Source organism: Phascolarctos cinereus, unplaced genomic scaffold (assembly GCF_003287225.1).
Source record: "Phascolarctos cinereus isolate Bilbo 61053 unplaced genomic scaffold, phaCin_HiC Scaffold_4;HRSCAF=312, whole genome shotgun sequence".
Classification (NCBI taxonomy): Eukaryota; Metazoa; Chordata; class Mammalia; order Diprotodontia; family Phascolarctidae; genus Phascolarctos; species Phascolarctos cinereus.
In genome coordinates, this window is record NW_027555847.1 from 622,583,479 (window position 1) to 622,603,729 (window position 20,251).

Genomic DNA, 20,251 nt, shown 5'->3' on the forward strand with positions numbered 1-20,251 from the left:
ATGTCAAATTACTCTAGTATCTTTGCCAAGAAAACCCCCAAAGGGGCCATGAAGAGTTGGGCACCACTGAACAACAGTCTTTGTGTTGAGGATGGTCTTCAGTCTTCTGTATATTTCCTTTTAAAATCTAAAGTGATTGTTGAGTGCCATATGAATCCACATGGGACTAGGAAGACAAATCCCATTTTTCCTGTCATTGGAATTGTTTCTCTTTGTATTTGATAATTTTCATTCTTTAGCCTCTCCTATCCTTCCAGGGCTGACTTGCCTTATAGCATTTTAGTCCAGGGGATCTTATCTATCTTTTCTCTGAACCCTTTCAAATACACTTTCCCAAAATCTAGAGTGAATATCAGCCTATGCTTTGATTTCCTTCTCTCTGTCACAGACCCTAGAAGGCAGTGGTCACTTCCCCCCCAAGGCTCTCTGGCAGCAGCCATGCCTTCCTTGTTAGTAAGATATATCCAGAGTAGAATCTCCTCTTATTGGCTCCTCTCATTGTTTGATAGACAGTACCTTGAGGTAAGTTAAGGAGCCGCTCTGCTTTTGGCACGGAGGGAACTCCGGATGTCTGGACAACTAAAGTTTCCCATTGATGCTGTATCATGCCTTCTGTCAGCCTTCTGATGTTTCCTATACCCCTTATCTCATTTTCCCCTTTCTTTCTAGGTAGTCTCTAGCATACTCCAGTAAGAAAAATCACTTCTTTTTCTCCTTCCATTAGCTTTCACTCAGATATTCTTGTCATGCTTCTCCCCTCTGGTTTTTGGCTTTGCTAATATCAAGATACCTTAATACTACCATCCTTTCCCCCCTTAATTGACCCCTCCCCCCCCTTTTTTAAAATTAAGGATTCCTATCCAGAACTAGTGGTAAGGTCAAATTTGCCTCTAAACTCTAGTAACTAATTCTTGTTGCTTTTTGTCTAAAGTTTGGGCATATGTGTACAGATATTAGAGGCCATGGGTTTTACTATTGGTTTGTTTCATGTATCCTGTTTCCTGTGAATTTCTGGATGCAATTGCTATTCTTTTTCCTTCACTGTAGTTACATTCTATGTATCTAGCTTGAGGAACATAGAGAAGTAATCTTTCCCACCTCTATCCTTTTTAAAGACATTTTGATAAATTTCCAAGACATACAGCAAATACATTTTTTTTTTGGCAAGGCATCAGGATTAAGTGACTTGCCCAGGGTCACACATCTAGTGAGTATCATGTGTCTGAGACTGGATTTGAACCCAGGTTCTCCTGATTCCAGGGCTGGTGCTCTATGCACTGCACCATATAGCTGCCCCTAGCAAATCCATTCTTCCTAGCTTTTCTTTGGTGTGCTCCATCTCTCACTAGGAATCTGTCATCTATTCTAAATATAGCTTGCCTTTGGGGAAGAAAGAATTGGAGAAGGAACCAATCTTGATTCATAGGCATGCCCTGCCCTTTCTTTGGAAGAAAAAGAAAAGTTGTGGAAGAAGACAGTGGAACACTGAGGCAGTCAATGTGCTGAGAGATAAGGCTAGGTGGAGGGAAGGGCATGGTAGTCTCTTCCTCCTGTTTCTTGGCAGGAAGTTTTTTGGAGGAGTCTTCTCCATTTTTTTTTTTAAAGGGAGGCTAAAGTGAGCCTGGTACCAAAGTTGACCCCCTCCCCCAAGTCTTCCTGTCCAAAGGTATATTATGCACATATATTAAACCATAGGTCAAAATCTAAATCTCATTCTCATATACTCCTAAGCCAGCTATTTACTTCCCACATTACATTTTCTTTTGTGCATCCCTTGCTTTCAATGGGCAATAATGAGGAAAACACAACCAGCACCCCACGGTCTTTTATTTTCTTACCCAAGATTTCATAATTATTGGCAATGCCTTCTATGTTCCATCTGGCAGTATCATTTGTGCACAAGTGAATCATGAGAAGTGGGAGTGAGGTTCTCTGTTATGTCTTGGACATATGCCCCAAGAAGACAACTGACCTCTTTATTGTTGTAATCAGTTCAACAAATAACTTTCTTTTTATCTTTGAGCAAGTAATACTACTGTTTGCTTCTTTCTCCAACCTTTAGCTTCTTTGCCTCAACTATATGATTCTTTGACCAATCAATCAGTAAACATTTGTCAAGCACTTGCTATAATAAGCACAAGCCACTTTGCTAAGCAGTAGGACTACAAAGAAAAAGCAAAAACAGCTCCTGTCCACAAGGAACTCACATTCTAACTGGTGAGACAACACACACACACGTATAGGTGTTTACAAGACACATACAAGGTAGCTGTAGACAGAAAGGCACCTCTTTGGACAAATAGATTACTTCTGCTCAGAATATCCAAATCCAAGCTTCTCTTCTTTTCAGGAAATGCCTCAACTCAATTTTTTTGTTTTGAAATATATCTCAATATCCCTTCCCCCCATACTTTATAATAATTGGAGCATAATCTTGTGTGATACTGACTGTGGTTCCTTGGTACTTAAAACTCTTTCTAGATGCTTGCATCTATTTGCATGTATTTTCTCTTTAACTTGGAAGCTCTGGATTGTGGTTATATTACTTGGTGTTTTCAGTTTAGAGTGTCTTTTGAGAGGTGATCTATGGATTCATTCTCTCCTCACTTTGCCCTGTAGTTCTAAAAGGTCTGGGCAGTTTTATGATTTCAAATATGGTATCCAGTTTTCCCCCTTCTTTAGTTGTGATATTTAAAATAATTTCTTCTGAATCTGCTTGCCCAAGTCACATTTTTTTTATATGATGTCACGTACTGCTTTTTGTTGTCAATTGTTTAAATATTTCTTATAGTCATATAGAATTGAGTCCTCATTGCTCTAGTCTGCTTTTTAGGGAGTTCATTACTTAGCTTTTCACCTTCTGTATTATTTTTCTTTCCAATTTTGTCCTAAATAGCTTTTATTTCAGTTCCATTTTAAAAATTTCTTTCAATTCATTCTTATCAATCTGTGACCAAGACCTTTTTTCTCTGTTGTTCTACTAGTATTTGTTGAGGAGTTACTCTGTCAAGGTTTATCACATGGGTTTCTCTTAACTAGTGGTACTTCACTGTGTCTGTGGTTTTTTCTATTTACTCAGTTACCCTGATGTAGTCCCTCTTTGAGGCTTATAGGCTTCAAGTTTTCCTATCAGGGATTGGCCTTATTTCTTCAGTGTAATTAAGAGGGGTTACTTTCTTACCCACTTCTAGTTTGGGTCTTTTTTTTTTTTTTAAAGACAGAGGTGCTTAAATCTCTACTTCAGTAAGTTTTCTCTTTTACTCTTTGTAAGGGTGTCAGGGAGCTGGGTTTTTCTACATCTCTTCTTGTCATCAAATCTGATACTGGGTGTCCTGGTAAACTGACAAAACCAGGAGTGGATTCCACTTTAGTCACTTACTAGCTGTGTTATCCTGGGTAAATTACTCAGCCTCTCTCAGTTTATTTGTAAAATGTAGGAGTTTTACTTCAAGGCTATGGTCCCTTCTAGCACAAAATCTATGATTCTAGAAGTTTGGAACAGGTGCTATAGGGGAGTATTATAAGAAATTAAATCAGATTGGCAAAGATGAAAAACGGGAAAATAATTGGAGGGACTGGGAAAACAGGGACACCAAGGTACTTTTGGTGTAGCTGTGAATTGGTCCAAATCTGCTGGAAAGCAATCTGGAACCATATCCAAAAAAATCACTAACACTAGTAGGCTTACACCCCAGATATTCAAGAAAAGGACTCATGTTTTAGCAGCTTTTTGCTATAGCAAAAACCTGTAAATAATGACTGAATGCCCATCAATTGGAGAAATGCTAAACTATGGAATAAGAATGGAATAATGGAATATTGTGCTACAAGACATACCTTCAGAGAAGCCTTGGAAGACAATATTTAGCATTTATAAAACTGCATTGTAAGGTGTAAAGCACCTCACAAATATCTCATTGTATCCTCATAACAACCCTGGGACCAATATTACCTCTTTTACAGATTAGGGAACTTAAACAGAGGTTCAAGTGACTTGCCCCAGCTCCCACAGTTAAGTGCCTGAGGCCACATTTGAACTCAGATCTTCCTGACTCCAGGTCCAATACACTATTCATGGGTATCCTCTCTGATGCCAAGTGAAACAGAACCAAAACAATTTGTATAACATGATAAAAACTCGGATAGAAAATTAATCAGGGGAAAAAAAAGACTGCTGTGTAGATGTTTAGATACTTGAAATTAGACATAATTTTGTAGTGGACCTAGTTGGTAGGGTAACATGATTTCTGGGATAAAATATGAAATTCAACTTATGCTGACATTTAAAACCCATGAAATCTACTTTGTACCTACTTTTAAAAATCTCACCTATGTGCACTCTCTTTCTAGTCAAACTGGCCCCCTACCCATCTCATCACAACATTCCAATTATTCCCTATGTAAAGGTGGTTTTCTATGCCTGGGATGCACTGGTTTCTCCTGGGCCCTCTCAGAATCCTTAGTCCTCCTTTAGAGTTACTTACATAAGACCTTTCCTGATCTCTAGAATTGTTGGCCTGTCTCCTTCTACAATTACCCTGTATATACTTTGCATTTACTTCAATGTTTACATGTGCTTCCTCCACCACCCTCAGCAGAATGTAAACTACCTGAGGGCAAGGACTATTTCATTTTGATTTCTGTCCCCAATGTCCAGCACCATAACTCACACATAGGTGCTTAATATTCTAATTGGAAGTGATAGTTTTCCTCATTTCACTTAATTGCAAATTCTATTTCTGGTGCTACTGTTTATATTGTTTCAGAATACTTTTCTATCTTTTTTGTTTCAATCCATAATCATTTTTTTTTTGCTGTGGACTTTATTTTCCCATTTTTACAAAAGTTTTCCCCCATTTGAGGACTTTTAGTAGTTTGGTTTCTTTTTGACATCTCAATGATTAATTTTAAAAGGGATAGTGAGAAGATAGCCTCCCTTGTAACCTCTCACTTTATTCATCTTTTTGTAATTGTCTCAATGCCCCCAATCATTATCTTTAATGTTATGCTTAAAATACTAAAGACATAAAAGGAAAATTCACACTGATTTTCAACTTGCAAAATTTATTATGCAAACTATACATAAAAATGAACTGGCAAAGTTACAAAATATGTACCTGGAAAAGTAATAATTTATATATAAAATTTCACAGTAAAAGCAAAATATTTATATCCAGGTGCATACTTTTTTTTTTTGGGAAAACCTTTTCAGGTATATAGTACTGCTTAAAGCTGATTATATAAATTAAGGCAGTAACAACTAATTTAAAGGTGATAAATTGGTTTCTAGAAGGCTTTAAGAGTCACCAGGTAGTTCAATATATCTGAAAGAAAGGCAGTATAACATTGACCATTACATAAAGAGTGACTAAAAGTCCAAATGACTCTCTCCTTATATAGAATAGTTTTACTAAACTTACTTTCCTTACCCCCACCAAAAATACCCACACTAATCTGAAAAATTTTAAAGCTTCTTACAGAAGCATCTTTGGGGATTAACATTTTCAAAAAGTGAATATGCACTATAGTAAATATTGTAACCATTTAAAGATACCCAGGAAATTTTTTTGGTATAATTAATACAAAATATCAAGATGTATAACATTTATACAACTGTATACAACAAAGTATCTTTATATGATGATATTGAAACACAGATTTTGTAGGCCACAAGCTTAAACCTAAATCTCATGTTTTTTTAAAAACATAAAAAATGTAGTTAAACACAAAACATGACAAAGGTAAATACATAAGAAAATGTAAACATGGATATTTATAAAACCTAAATTAGGATTATGAAAATGCTATTTTACAAATATCTTAAATTTAGTGTTCAAGTTTAAAATTGTTGTAAAGCTTTTTGCCTCTTTCAGACCTTTACCATAAATCCTAAGCTTGAACATTAGAGTTCTTGAGTAATGAGGCAAGGAAAGTCACAGAATGCAGAAGATGATAGATAAAAAAAAATACTAAAAAGTGAAGGAACAGAGATCAATGATAGGCCACAATGCAGCATTACATTTCTTTTTAATTTACACCATTAAGGAAAAGAAAAGAAAGGACAAAATTAACATAGTGCCAAATGTAAGTCTGGGGAAATTTTAAATGCTGATAACAGATTTGTTATTAATGGATTTCCACCTTCAAATACCCTTATGATAAAAGGGTCATAAATCTAATGAACAATTAATGATCTCTGATAAAGAAATATACATAACAAAACTTTAACAGACCAGCAGAATACTTTGAGTTTAAACATTGCAGCATTAAATATTAAACAGTCTTGTTGTGACTCAAGACTGCTTAATATTTATCAAAATCAACTTTTAAACATCCACCTCACACATACAAAATTAAAAACAGTTTAAATAGTTTATTTAGCAGTTATTTTAATAACAATGTATATTAAATATGTGGAAATTCAATTTTGCACTAGCTATGCAGAGAGAACAAAAGTGAACAAGACGTCAAATTGAAGAAAGCTGAATTTCACAACTTCCATGATTTGGAACAACTAAAGTTTTTTATTTCTTGTTCCATTTTCTAGAGGGTTAAGGGAAAGAAAAAACAGTTAAGTTTTAATGCTATTATTTTATTACCTAAACACCCTTAAATTGAGTCCAAGATTGATCATTTGATACCAGAGCCAAAAAGTTTTAAAGATCATGCCAAAATTTGTCTATTTAAAATAAATAATACTTTACATTCACTAGTGCCCAAATTTTTCAAGCCAATTATTGTCAGGAAAAAAAGCAAAAACAAATTATACCAATGGTTTAATTTAGAGTATCACGATGACCATATCCATTGTAACACAGAAGAGCCCACCCTGAAACCTTTCAAAGTGATCACTGCCTCCTCAGATTAAAAAAGGTTTCATTAAAAATATTTGATTTTGTGATGGATGGTTTGCTGAAGACCTGTATTTGATATTTCTAAGAATACGAAACTGAGGGATGTAACCTTGAAAGAGTTCTATGTGTAAGGAAGTAGGTGGTGTTTTTCAAAAGCAAGAGTGAGGACTATTTTGTTGTTGTAGAAGGGAATCCTGGTGATTCTGAGACCGGACCAAAAATGTGTCTGAAGTTCCTTCTACATCTGAGACTGTAATTCAAGATAGTCATCCTGTTCACATTTAAATGGATAAAAATTTTCAGCCTTTATTACATATGCTGTCTCATTTGATTCTCATAACAACTCTATAAGGTGGGTGCTACTACTATCCCCATTTTACAGAGAAACGGAGTTTAACAGGAGAAATCACTTTTAGCAAAACTGAACACCCCATTCTCCAAGTATGATAATTATTCAATTAAGTTATCAAAATGAATATAAAAAATAGGCATGTTTTAAGCATTACTCAACAAGTTCAAGTTAAAAATAAAAGAAGTTATAGTAAAACCTCTAAATAAACTTAGAATAAAACCAGGAGAAACCTAGTCTACGTTATAGAACAATCTGTATCTTTCAATTATCTGCAATACTTCAAACTATTAAAGTACTTCCAAGTAGAGTTACTCTCAAGACCTGCTGTAATGATGGTAATGCTTACTTGGCAGTTTTATTCACATGTCAACAATCATGCTAAGTTCCTTAAAATAAGGTAAAAAATATCATCTCCTATTTGTTTTGTAAACTCTTTGAAGTGTCAAGAAAAACTTTAGCCAAGCTCAGGTCAAATAACTGCCAATTCTAAACTGAGGTTTTAGTTGATTTTTAAAATTCCCAGCATTCTAGAATTATCCAAAAGTATTTCTGAAATCCAAAAAAAGGCAAAGCACAAAAATTATACTTGTTCTGTCTAGATGATTAGTTTGGAGTTTATAATTTAAAAAAAAATTCTCATTCCTAATTTTTGCTAATTTGATTGTAAGATATATTGTTGGGGTTGTGGTTGGATGAACTTTGAAGTAATGACATTCAAAATATTAATTATAAAATGTGTATAACTCACCTGAATTAGTTGTGTCTTGTCATAGTCTTTTCGATGTTGATAAATACATTGGCTAATTATTGCATATAATTTTTCCAACTGAAATATATTGTACTCTTGGCTTTTCTTAATGGTAATCTTCAAAAGATTCTAAAAAGATATATTAAATATCTGTGTGTGTATAAAAGGAATTTTCATTCAATTAAAAAACTGAATGTTTATTAAAATGACACAGTGCTAGGAATACAAAAACACAAACCCCAAACAGCCCATGACATCAAGAAGCTTACGTTCTAATGTACATATATGGTTTACTTCTTCTTAAATGCAAAATTCACAGATATTTGTGTGAAAATAACTTGTGGTACAAATTGATATCCTTTGACCTTTGGAATATTATATGCTAATCCTTATAATTTCTTATAAATTAGAAATAGTCTTAGGGGCAGCTAGGTAGCGCAGTGGATAGAGCACTGGCCCTGAAGTCAGGAGGACCTGAGTTCAAATCCGGCCTCAGACCAAACACTTGACACTTACTAGACCCTGGGCAAGTCACTTAACCCCAACTGCCTTTAAAAAAAAAAAGTTTTTATTGTAACTATACTTCTGAGCCTCTTTCACCGTTTTTCTGGAAGACTTATAATCCTTGAATTATTTCTGCACATTCCATCTTTAACATCAGTCACTGGCTTGTACAGAACTCATATGATCCAATGATATTTTTCCCCCTATACTGTCAAATTTTCTTCTACCTATTTATTTTTTAAAATTTGGTATTTTATTTTTCCCCGGTTACATGTAAAGACAATTAGTAACATTCTTTTTTTAAAACTGAGTTACAAATTCTCCCCCCCTCTTCCCTCCTCCTATTCCCCCCCTCATTGAGAAGGCAAGCAATCTGATATACTTTATACTTGTTTAGTCATGGAAAACATGAACTCTGTCCTAAGTACTATCTATATTTCTTCTAATTCTTTCATTTTTCTGCTAAACCATTATAGGCCAAGTTGTTCCATTATGATTTCTGATTACCTTGCTCCTCGTGTTAGCAGAGATTTGGGTCAACTTAGTTAACGGTATAGTATTTATAGTATTGAGTTACTTAGGGGAAGAGGAAAGGAATAAGTAATTATTAAATACCTACTTAACTATATATGCCTGGCACTGTGCTAACAAGCACTTCATAAATACTACCTTACTTCTATGCCTTAGTTTCTTCATAAATAAAATAGAGATGTTATTTGTAGTACTTAGCCCATAAAGATTTTGTGAGGATTAAATGAGATAACATATGTAAAGCATTTGACAAATCTTAAGGTGCTACTATGTTAGCTATTATTGTTGTTGTTTAGAGACCCTCCAGATCATCTAGTATAATCTCCAGCAAAGCATTAAATGGTTAGACAAGATCAACTGACTTGTCCAAGTTACAGAGGGCGTAAAGTTGGAACTGGGAAGGAAGCCCAAATTCTCCGACTCCCATCCACAACTCTGTGACCCACGGCCTAATGAAGAGGTGGGACTTTAAAAATAAGTAGGCATCAGAAAGGCAGAAAACACTGTAAAGGGTATTTCAGGAGGGGAAAAAGCAAAAACAATCCTGGCAACGCAAGGAATGTGCTGTGTAGCAATGGTGATCAGATAAAATCCAGCCACATTGGAGGTGTTTTTTAAGGGAGCAACTGTAGAGAAGGTTGTAGTTATCCCATGGAAAGGAATGATATAAAAGAAGTGGTGTTTTAGAAAAGTAATATTGACAGCAATACAGAAGTACAGGTAGAGGGGAAAGAAGATTGTAGTTAGAACATTTGGAAGGCTACTGTATTAATGTAGGTATGAGATTATTAAAAAGGTGGTGAGATGCAAAGTATCCGGTTAGATCTCATGCTCAAAAATGAAAGAGTCAAAATGTCTCCCAAATTTTGAGCCTTTGGTAAGAGAAGAGTATCATTCAAATAGAGCAGTTAAGAGGGAAAGTTGGCTTTAGGATACAGGATCAATGATTTAGAGCTGGAAGTTATCTTAGGTCACTTAGTCTACTATACCATCATTTCACAGGTGAACAAACAGGCCCTGAGAGGTTAAGTGACTAACTTATTATAAGAGTAATAAGTAGCAGAGGTAGGATTCAAACCCAAGTCCTTTTAATCGAGCATTCTTTCTATTGCATCAAACTTAATTTTTATTCAGTTTTAAATATGCCAAGTTAGATACTGCTGTTCAGTCATGTCTGACTCTCTGTGACCCCATTTGGGGTTTTCTTGGAAAAGACACTGGACTGGTTTATCATTTCCTTCTCCAGCTCATTTTACAGATAAGGAAACTGAGGCAGACAGGGTTAAATGACTTGCCCAACATCTGAGGCCAGATCTGAACCCAGGAAGATGAGTCTTCCTGATTCCAGGCCCAGCACTCTACCACTGCACTACCATGGTAGGATAGTAAAATGGGAATAATTTGAAGAAGTTAGAGTTACACTATTGGAATTTAGGTGAGAAGTCAGTGATATAGATTGGGGGTCATCTATCTTGTCAACAATGTGTCAAATGTTAAATTGAAGCCAAAGCCAGTAAGGGCTAAGGAAAACTACTGGCTTTTGAAGGTCTTCAATAAAGTTTCATTGTAGTAGAAAGGATAAAAGCCAAACTAAGGGGTTAGTGGTACAAGTAGCAAGGAAATGAAGGCAGTGGATACAGAACACATATTTGCTAAGTTTAGTGTAAACTGAAGAAACAGAAAAAGAGCTTGATAGGACAGGAAAAAAAGGAGAGACAAACCCCATGTAAATCTGAAAGAATAGCAGAAAAGACCAACAGGAAGATAAAGACTAAAGAAGCTGGAGAAGGGATAAATGAAGATTCCACAGGATGTTAAAGAGAATGAAATTTATATCACATATTTATGAAATGGAATCTAAAATAAAGCAAAGAAAGGTGCTAACATTTAAAAAATTATTTGTGCATCAACATGAAAAATGTTTATTTACATACTTTTAGCTGTTCATGGTCCACAATAAGTGGGGGTGTGGGTTCAGAAAGAATTGCCAAAGCCTTCTCAACACTGATGAGCTGCTGTTGCTCCACCTGGGAACGTCTGGCTCGAGTCATCCTAAGAACACAGGTTTCTAAAAAGATCAATCAGATAATTGCCATTTAATGCAGAGATATGGAGAAATTAAACATCTAAGTTCAAATTAATATATACATTTATTAAGCAACTATGCAGAATACTGTACTAAGTGACAGGAGAGATACCAAGTTCAAATAAAACACTGTTTCTATCCTTATGGTACAGTCTAGTAGGGAAGTAAAATATGGATAACATACAGTAGTTGTGAGTACATGCTAAGCATACTAGGAAGGAATGTATAATAGAGACAGGCATGGGAAAAGAGAACATTGTAAACAAAAAATAAAAGAAAAAGCGTAAAGTATAGGGCTAGTAGGGAACAAAGAATAGTCTAGTTTGGCTGAAGTATGTGGAGGGGAATAATTTGAGTTAAAGATGGAAAAGTAAGGCAGTGTCCAGCTGAAGAGTTTGTAATGGAATCAGTTAAGATTTTTGAACACATTATCAGATCTACAGAGAAGATTATTCTGGCAGCAGTATAGAAGAAGGGTTAGGAGAGAGAAAGAGATGGAAATAGACTGGAGAAAGACCTTTAAATAGAAAAGAAAGGAAATCTGAATAACTGAATTATTCTTCATTCAAAAGAAATTGCAAGAGACAATGGAATAACACTTTCCAAAAATGCAAAGGAACTCATACTTTAACACAAAATAACATCTTATACAAAGTTGAACTTAGTAGATTCAACAAAAGAGACACAACCTCATCATCAGGAAACTTATCCTCTGAGACTGAATCAACCTTGATATTCGTCCCTAGGTCATCCTCTCCCTCTGCTCCTATGGGTGGGGGGCTAGGGAGACAAACTTAGCCCCTAAGGCTCCTATTAAAGAGATGCCCAGGCCAGCTATCTCTTCATTTCCCACCTAGCTATACTCCTTTAAACTTCTCCACCATGCCTCTGTGACATGTATCTCCCCCTCCCACCTTTTCTGCTTCTGTTGTGTGTCATCTTGCCCCATAAGATTTTGGACTCCTTGAGGGCAGGGAATTTTTTTTTTGTATCTCCAGAGCTCAGCATAGTACCTAGCACATAGTATATGTTTAATAAATGTGTACTGATTAACTGGCATTTGAGGAATGAATGCCTACAAAAATTTAAAAAGAAAACCAGAGGTAATCAGATTACTTAACTTGAAAAATCAATAACTCAATCAGAACATATTTATTAAGCACCTATATGACTAGTACTGTGCTAGGTGCTAGTGAGAAAAATATACACATAATAAACAATCCCTACTCTCCAAGAGCTTGTTTTAATTGGGAAGATACTAAGTACAAATAGAAATATATATATAGCATAAATGTAAAGGGAATAAATGCCAACATATACAGAATAATTAAGGAGGGCACTAGTAATTAGTGGCATCAGGAAAGGCTTCATGGAGATGGCATGATACCTGAGCTGCATCATTAAGGAAAAGAAGGACCCTATGAAGTGAAGGTAAGGGGGAAATACATTCCAGGCTTCAGGGATGGCCAATGCAAAGGCATAGAGATGGGACACGGGAGTGCCACTCGTGTAAGGAACAGAGTGAAAGCCAATCTGGTTGAGCTGCAGAGCACAGGAGGGGGAGTAACATCCAATGAGGCTGAAAAAAATAGCTGGGGCCAGGCTGTGTAGGGCTTTAGAACACAGAGAATTTATATTTTATTCGGGCAAAAGGAAGCCACTAGAACTGAATGGGAACTGTCACGGTTAGATCTGTGCTTAAGAAAAATTAATGTAGCAGCAGTTTGTAGGAGGTACTAGAGCTCTGAGAGAGATGGCAAGGTGACCAATTAGAGGCTGTTGTAATAATCTAGCTGAGGTGTGATAAAGTGGTAACTGTGTGAGTGAAGAGGAATTTGATACAAAATAAACTGTGAAAGAAAGAAATAATAAGATTTGGCAACTGAATATATGAGGTAAAGGAGAGTAAATGAATATATAAAAAAGGGCTAAATAAAGTCCTTGTTTACAAATTAAAAAAAGATTTATCTCTGGCATTAAAAAAAAGAATTTTCATTATTAAAGAATAAAGGATCTAAAGATTTAAGGGGAACTTAAAGAATCAGAACAAGTGAAGGGGGTGATTAAATTCTCTGACTACTTATATCTAGTGAATCAATATCTTTTATAGGCAGGAATACAAAGTAGGGAAGTATATATGAGCAGGGAAGGGGGAAGTTAAGAGACAGCAGGGAGTGGATTTACACTCCTACCAATTCCTTAGGAGAGTTTTTATAGTCTTTCAACAAATGATGGAAGGAGGACCACATGAGGGGGCTTTGGCCAAAGAAGAACTCCAGCAAACAACATTACTAAGGCAAAGGTATATGTCTGCGGTAACAGATAGGGACCTAATAATGGGCTTCACATGGAAAGGAATTTTCACATTAGTGAACCACTTTCTCTGAGCAAGGATTACAACTCCTTAAACAGAATTCTATCTAAGGAAGGGAATGTAAGTTGCCAAGGGACACCAACACCCAGACTGATAGAAGATGTGGAATCAGATAAGATAAAATGGTATTAGGATTAAAAACTGATCATAGCAAGCAAAAAAGGGCAGGATAGGGCCTCTAGATCAACTACAACCACACAACAGTTTTTCTATTGAACAATGACAGCATTATTTCTTAGAGTGAGGCTTAGAGGACAAGAACTCATTGTTTTCACAAAAATTGCTGGGAAAACTGGAAAGCAGTTTGGCAGAAACTAGGTCAACATTTCACACCATATACCAAGATAAGATCAAAACGGGTACATGATTTAGGGTGATACAAAAGCAAATTAGGGGAGCATGGAATAGTTTATCTGTCAAATCTATGGATAAGGGAAGAATTTATAACTAACATTATGGAATATAAAATGGATAATTCTGATTACATCAAATTTAAAAGGTTTTGCATAAACAACACCAATGCAGCTAAGGAAAGCAGATAACTGGGGAAAAAAAAAACTTTTACAGCAAGTTTCTCTGATAAAGGTGTCATCTCTCAACTACATATAGAACTGAATTATATTTATAAGACTATGAGTCATTCCCCAATTAATAAGTGGTCAAAGGACAGAAACAAGCAGTTTTCAGAAGAAATCAAAGCTATCTATAGTCATATGAAAAAATGCTCTGAATCATTTGATTATAGAAATGCAAATTAAAACAACTCTGAGGCAGCACCTTGCACCTATCAGATTGGCTAATATGACACAAAAGAATAATGAAAAATGTTGGAGGGGATGTGGAAAAATTGGGACACTGATGTACTGTTGGTGGAGTTGTGAACCGATCCAACCATTCTGAAAGGCAATTTGGAACTATGCACAAAAGGCTATAAAACTGTGCATACCCTTTGACCCAACAATACCACTACTAGGTCTGTATGCCAAAAAGTATAAAAAAAAAAGAAAGGAAAGGAAAAAACTATATATAGAAATATTTATAGCAGCTTTTTTTGGTGGCAAAGAACTAGAAATTGAGGAGAATGGATGAACAAGCTATGCTTTAAAAAATGACCAGGATGGTTTCAGAAAACCTGGGAAGACTTATATGACCTGATGAAAAGGGAAGTGAGCAGAACCACTACTGCACACAGTAACAGCAATATTGTAAGGATATCCAACTGTGAATACTTAGCTATTCTCAGCAATAAAATGATCCAAGACAATTTTGAAGGACTTATGACGAAAAATGCCATCCACCTCCAGAGAAAGAACTGATGGATTGAAATCCAGGTCAAAACATTTTAAAACCTTTATTTTTCCTGGCTTTTTTTTTTTAATCCCCCCCCCCCGCCCCATGGCTAATATGGAAATGTTTTACATGACTGTACATGTATAATCTATATCAAACTGCTTGCTTTCTCAGTGATAGGGAAGGAGAAGGGAGGGAGAGAATTTAAAACTCAAATTTTAAAAATGAATGTCAAAAACTGTTTTTACATGTAATTGGAAAAGATATAAAAAGTTTCACTTGGGAAAAAAAAGTGAAGCAAGCAGAAAAAAGGCTAGGGTAAAATCCACAGACATTAATAAACTGAATAAAAGAAGGAGCTCAAATCTGTTACTTCTGAAGTTTTATCCCCTAATGAGGAACATAGTATAAGTTAATCAGAAAACGAAATTCAGGAAGACCAGAAGGGAAGAGAATGAGAACAAAGCAAAACTTCTTAGAAAAGGGTGTAGTAAAAGAAAGTTGCTAAATAAAACTTGGATAACAGGTAAGATTCAGAACCACTTGCTTGAACCATATGGAAAAAGAGAAGGGATAAAAAGAATGCATGAAATGGAGCAAGGGAAGACAAACTAATTTCAGTTAATTCAAAGAACTTGGCACAAAACAGCCAAAAAAGGCGGTGTAGGTGGGAAGGGGGCAAATATTTACTGAGGAACTACTAATACCAGGCACTATTCAAAGTAGTAGTATACAAAGAAATACAAAAGATACTGCCTGCTCAAGGAGCTTAGTCTAATGAAGGAGGCAACATGTAAAAAAACTATGTACAAGATATATACAGAATAAATTGGAAATAATCGACAGAGAGAAGATACTAGAATTCAGGGGGATGGGGAAAGGATTCCTGGTGAAGGTGGGAGTTTAGCTAGAACTGGAAGGAGGCGGGGGGGGGGGGAGAGCATTCAAGGAGTGGAGTTTAACTATTGAAAATGCCTGCAACTGGGAGATAGCATGTTTTGTGTGAAAAATAGCAAAGGAGGCCAGTAGATGACAAAGTATAGGGAAGGGACTAAGTTGTAAAAAGACTTGAAAGGAAGGGATAGAAGAAGGGAGGGAGGGGAAAGAGAGAGAGAAAGACAGAGAGAGATGGAGATGACATGGTCAAACCTATGCTTTAAGGCAGCGCAGGTTTGACTCTAGAACTAGTTACTATTAACTATGGACTCTCTTACTAATTCAACAGTCATGGACCTTGCAGAGTCAGGAAAAGACCAGGGTCTGATGCTGAAAAACTATGACTCCAGGCAAGTCACTAAGCCTCTTTCTCCAAGTTTTAATTTCTTATATAAAAGGAGGGGACTGGACTCCTGGCCTCTAAGGTCCCTTGAGGCTCTAAATCTATAATCCTATAAACTTCAATTGAAATTTACATAGTGTTTTAAAGTTTATAAACTGCTTTCTTCATAAAAATATATACATTAAAAAGTAACAATATCAACACATTATTTTATTTTGTAACTTAGAGTGAAAGTACTGATCAATGATGATATATTAGGTATATCTGCTTTACTTAGGATTCATTTGTTTAATCAAGGTTCTGGTTGACTCCACCAAAAAAAAAAAAGGGGGGTGCCCTCTGTTTAACAAAACAGTTAAAAGATTAAGTTTAGTGAAGTGAATTTAGTGTGAATTACAATACTGGAGTAATCAAAGAACTTCACAGCTGAATTTTTTTTGTGGGGAAATTGGTGATCCTACTTCTTAATTATAAGCCATTTTGCTTAACTATTTAATATTCTAGAACGTTAGTTCGTATTTTTACCACAAATAAAACTGACAAAGTATATGTGAAATCACATCTTTTTCATTTCATAGTTTCTTATCTAGGCAGTTAGACTGCTTAGTGATGCAATGGATAAAGTGATGGGCTTGAAGTCAAGGAGACCAGAGTTCAAATTCAACTTCAGACACTTACTAAGCTGTGTGACCTTGGGTAAGTCCCTTAATGTTTGCCTCATTTTCCTTATCTGTAAAATGGGAATAAAAACAGCTACCTCCCATGGTTGCTGTGAGGATTATATGAAAGAATAATTGCAAAGCACTCAGCCCAGTACTTGGCACACAGAAAGAACTATATAAATGTTAGTTATTATTAGAAGATAGAGTATCGGACCTGGAGGCAGGAAGCCCCGAGTTCAAATCCAGCCTCATCCACTAAGTAGTTGTGTAACCCTGGGATAGTCATTTGATCTCTCTCTGTTTCCTTAATAGTAAACTGAGGATAGTAATAGCACCTACTTCCTAGGGTGGTTATGAGGATGACATGAGATAATATTTGTAAAGTGCTTAATACAGTACCTGGCACAAAGTAGGTGCTTAATATTTGCTTCCTTCCTTTCTTGGTTATTCCTGTTTTTACCCTTAGTATCTTAAAAAGGGGCAGCTAGGTGGCACAGTGGACATAGCACTGGGCTTGGAATCAGGAAGATTCATTTTCATGAGTTCAAATCTGCCCTTAGACACTTACTTACTGTGTTGACCTTTGGCAAGTCACTTAACCTCTCTTTGTTACTGGAGCCTTAAGGAAATGGCAAATCTCTCCAGTATTTTTGCAAGAAAACCCCATGGACAGAGGTCCTTGCAGCCATGAAGAGTTGGACATAACTGAAATGACTGAATAACAACTTCTAATACTGAACAGTTACTGAACTGTTAGATCTGAGGAATATTTATATTTAAATTTTTTTTTACTATGCCATTAACTTTCTTTATGAATTCACCACATTATTTGGTGCATATAAATAAAATTTTCTGCTAATTATTTTCCTTTTCAGTATAAATCTCACTTGTTTTTTAATTTTCATAAATTAAAAATGCTTAAATGGAAGACTACTTACCCTTTGCCTCAACATCTTCAGACAATTCTGTAATTTGACAGTTAGTAATTTCTCCATTGCACGTTATCCTATCTTTTCTCAATTCTGTATTTATTGTAGTCTTCTTAGTTTCCTTTTCAGGTTCATTCACAACAGTATCACAAGTAACATAAATACTTTTATTTTCCATCTCAATTTTATTTTCAGAACCATTTTGCTGCTTGTCATTTTCTTCCACTGAAGACTCTCCTGTGACTTCAGCCTCATTATGATCCATACTAGTATCATGATTTTCTTGATCTCCATCACTCTCATTTTTGTCATCTTCTGTATTTCTGCTATCTTCTTTGGTTTGAGAAATCTTCCTTCTCTTTTTTATGGTGCCAAAGTACCATTTACTCTTTCTTCGAATCTTTTTCTTAGATGGAGCTAACAAAGCAAAAATAGGTACTGAAACAAAGCCATTGGCAAATATCAATCATTTTCCTTCAAGTCTAGACTCTCTTCACCCACTTCTTCCCATGTCAAAATTAGGAGTAAAGAAGGCGCTCAGCCACTTTACAAATAGAATTTTAATAATGTAATAATAGAAAGATATCACTACATGGGGTCCACAATTATAAATGTGAATAACTAAACATTTAATGAAAGGCAACATGATATAGTTGATAAAAAGCTGGCCTTGAAATCAGGAGTACATGTATTCAAATCTTATTGTGTGATACAGTGCAAGTCGGAGCCCGAGACAACTCTAAGAATGTAAGTGACATAGAAGGTGCTCCTTTGTCTTGGTATAGGAAATTCCTCACTGGGAGCTCCTTACACAAATAACAGTTGTTAAACACACTTATACACATACTGTCATAACATAGTTCCTGTCCGAGAATCAAAACCAAACCTCCCCCATCCACAACATTTAATACCACAAAAGAACTTTAACTTAGTATATGAGTTACGTTTCCAAATGGAACAGCCCCAAAGCTGACAAATCTCCTCCTCCACCCAGCAGCCCCACTTCCTCGTCCTGCTCACTGTGAATTCCTACCCATCACTCTTATTCCTTGTAGGCTCTAGCCCTCATTCCCACCATACCACTCATCTGTGGCTGCTTCAGACAGCAACTTCTAACATGCATCTCACTAAATGGTTAGTCAAGGTAGATGATTACACATCATTGTGATTGAATCTGAAAATTCACACAATTTGACAAGAAGAAAACATCTAAAAATGGAGCTGTTGGCACTTTCCTGGGAAGGAATGACTTCAATAATCTGAGGCAAGCCACTGTGGAAATCTCAGAAATCAAGTTACTTGCCAAAGTTTCAAGTGACTATTGTAATTAGGAAAGGCAACTCTATTAAGTATCAAGACAGTTTTCTCTTTTATGTTCCAACAGTTATCTGGGGTTTTTGGAATGTATAAATTAACCTACAGTAATATGCTTTCACCTTTTCCTAAATACAATAACCTCATTACTGGGCTGAAAGCTACAATCCAGTACGAATGTCACTGTTTGCAATGGCCTGTCCACTTCTGTACAACTTCAAGTGTTGGATGTCCGCCTGGGGCCCAGATAACCTAGAGAATATTTCTCAAATGGCACAAAAGGCTGAGTAAAGTCTTCCTGTGGCTAACCTCTGCCCTCTTTAACATTAATGCCCAAGTAATTGGCTATTCTCATCATAGGATTAGAATAGAACTGAAATTGACCTTGGAGGTCATCTGGTAAACTCTTATTTTAAAACTGAGGAAACAGGCCAGAGAGATTAAATGACTTGTCCAAGAAACGGGAAAACCAAAATTAAACATCCAAGTCCCATCACTTCCAATCTATATACACTCTTAAAACCATCAGTAGTTCCTGCTGGGAAAACTGGAAAAGAGTATGGCAGAAACTAGGCATAGACCCAAATCTCACACCATATACCAAAATAAAGTCAAAATGGGTTCAGGACTTAGATATAAAGGCTGATACCATAAGTAAACTGGGAGAACAAGGAATAGTTTACCTATCAGATCTATGGAGAACAGAAGAATTCATGACCAAACAGGAGATAGAGAACATTATGAAAAGCAAAATGGATAATTTTGATTACATTAAATTGAAAAGTTTTTGCACAAACAAAGCCAATGCAACTAAGATTAGAAGAAAGGTAGAAAATTGGGAAAGAATTTTTACAACCAGTCTCTCTGATAAAGGCCTCATTTCTAAAATATATGGAGAATTAAGACAAATTTATAAGAAAAAAAAAAAACCAAAAAACCATCAGTAGTTCCCAACAGCATACTGAATCAAACTCCTTACTGGCCTGGCATTCAATGCCCTCCACAATATGGGTTGACACCTTTCCCTTACTTCATGCTACTTCTCTTCTCTGACTTCTGCTCTTAGATGACGTACTCTTAACCTAAAGTCCTTGAACTCGGTTTTTGTTTTGTTTTTTAACAAATTTTTATAACTATATTTCAATTAATTAGTTTACTTTGTAATTCTATGATTTACACATTTAGAAACATTAATCTGAATCTACAGGAGTTACCAAATGGACAAAGGGGTCCATAATACAAAAAAAGGTTAAGAACCTTTGCTTAGGATAAAATGGAGTACTTAATTTCTTGATTTGACTCTGTTCCATGTCTTCATTGTGTTTTTG

At 35.8% G+C, this 20,251-nt stretch overlaps 1 protein-coding gene across 4 annotated transcripts in view; it reads right to left on the reverse strand.

Moving 5' to 3' along the window:
* Positions 1 to 5,047: 5,047 nt before the first annotated feature.
* The window catches only part of ATAD2 (ATPase family AAA domain containing 2), a 79,949-nt gene continuing 64,745 nt past the window's right edge, over positions 5,048 to 20,251 (reverse strand). The window contains exons 25-28 of one of the 4 annotated variants that reach the window (XM_020964960.2): positions 17,619 to 18,026; positions 10,924 to 11,057; positions 7,955 to 8,083; positions 5,048 to 6,543 (exon numbers count right to left, since the gene is read on the reverse strand). In XM_020964960.2, the coding sequence (XP_020820619.1) occupies positions 6,490 to 6,543; positions 7,955 to 8,083; positions 10,924 to 11,057; positions 17,619 to 18,026 (725 nt within the window). In that variant the 3' untranslated portion in view covers positions 5,048 to 6,489. The other 3 variants (XM_020964961.2, XM_020964958.2, XM_078153723.1) reach the window with 3 other exon arrangements.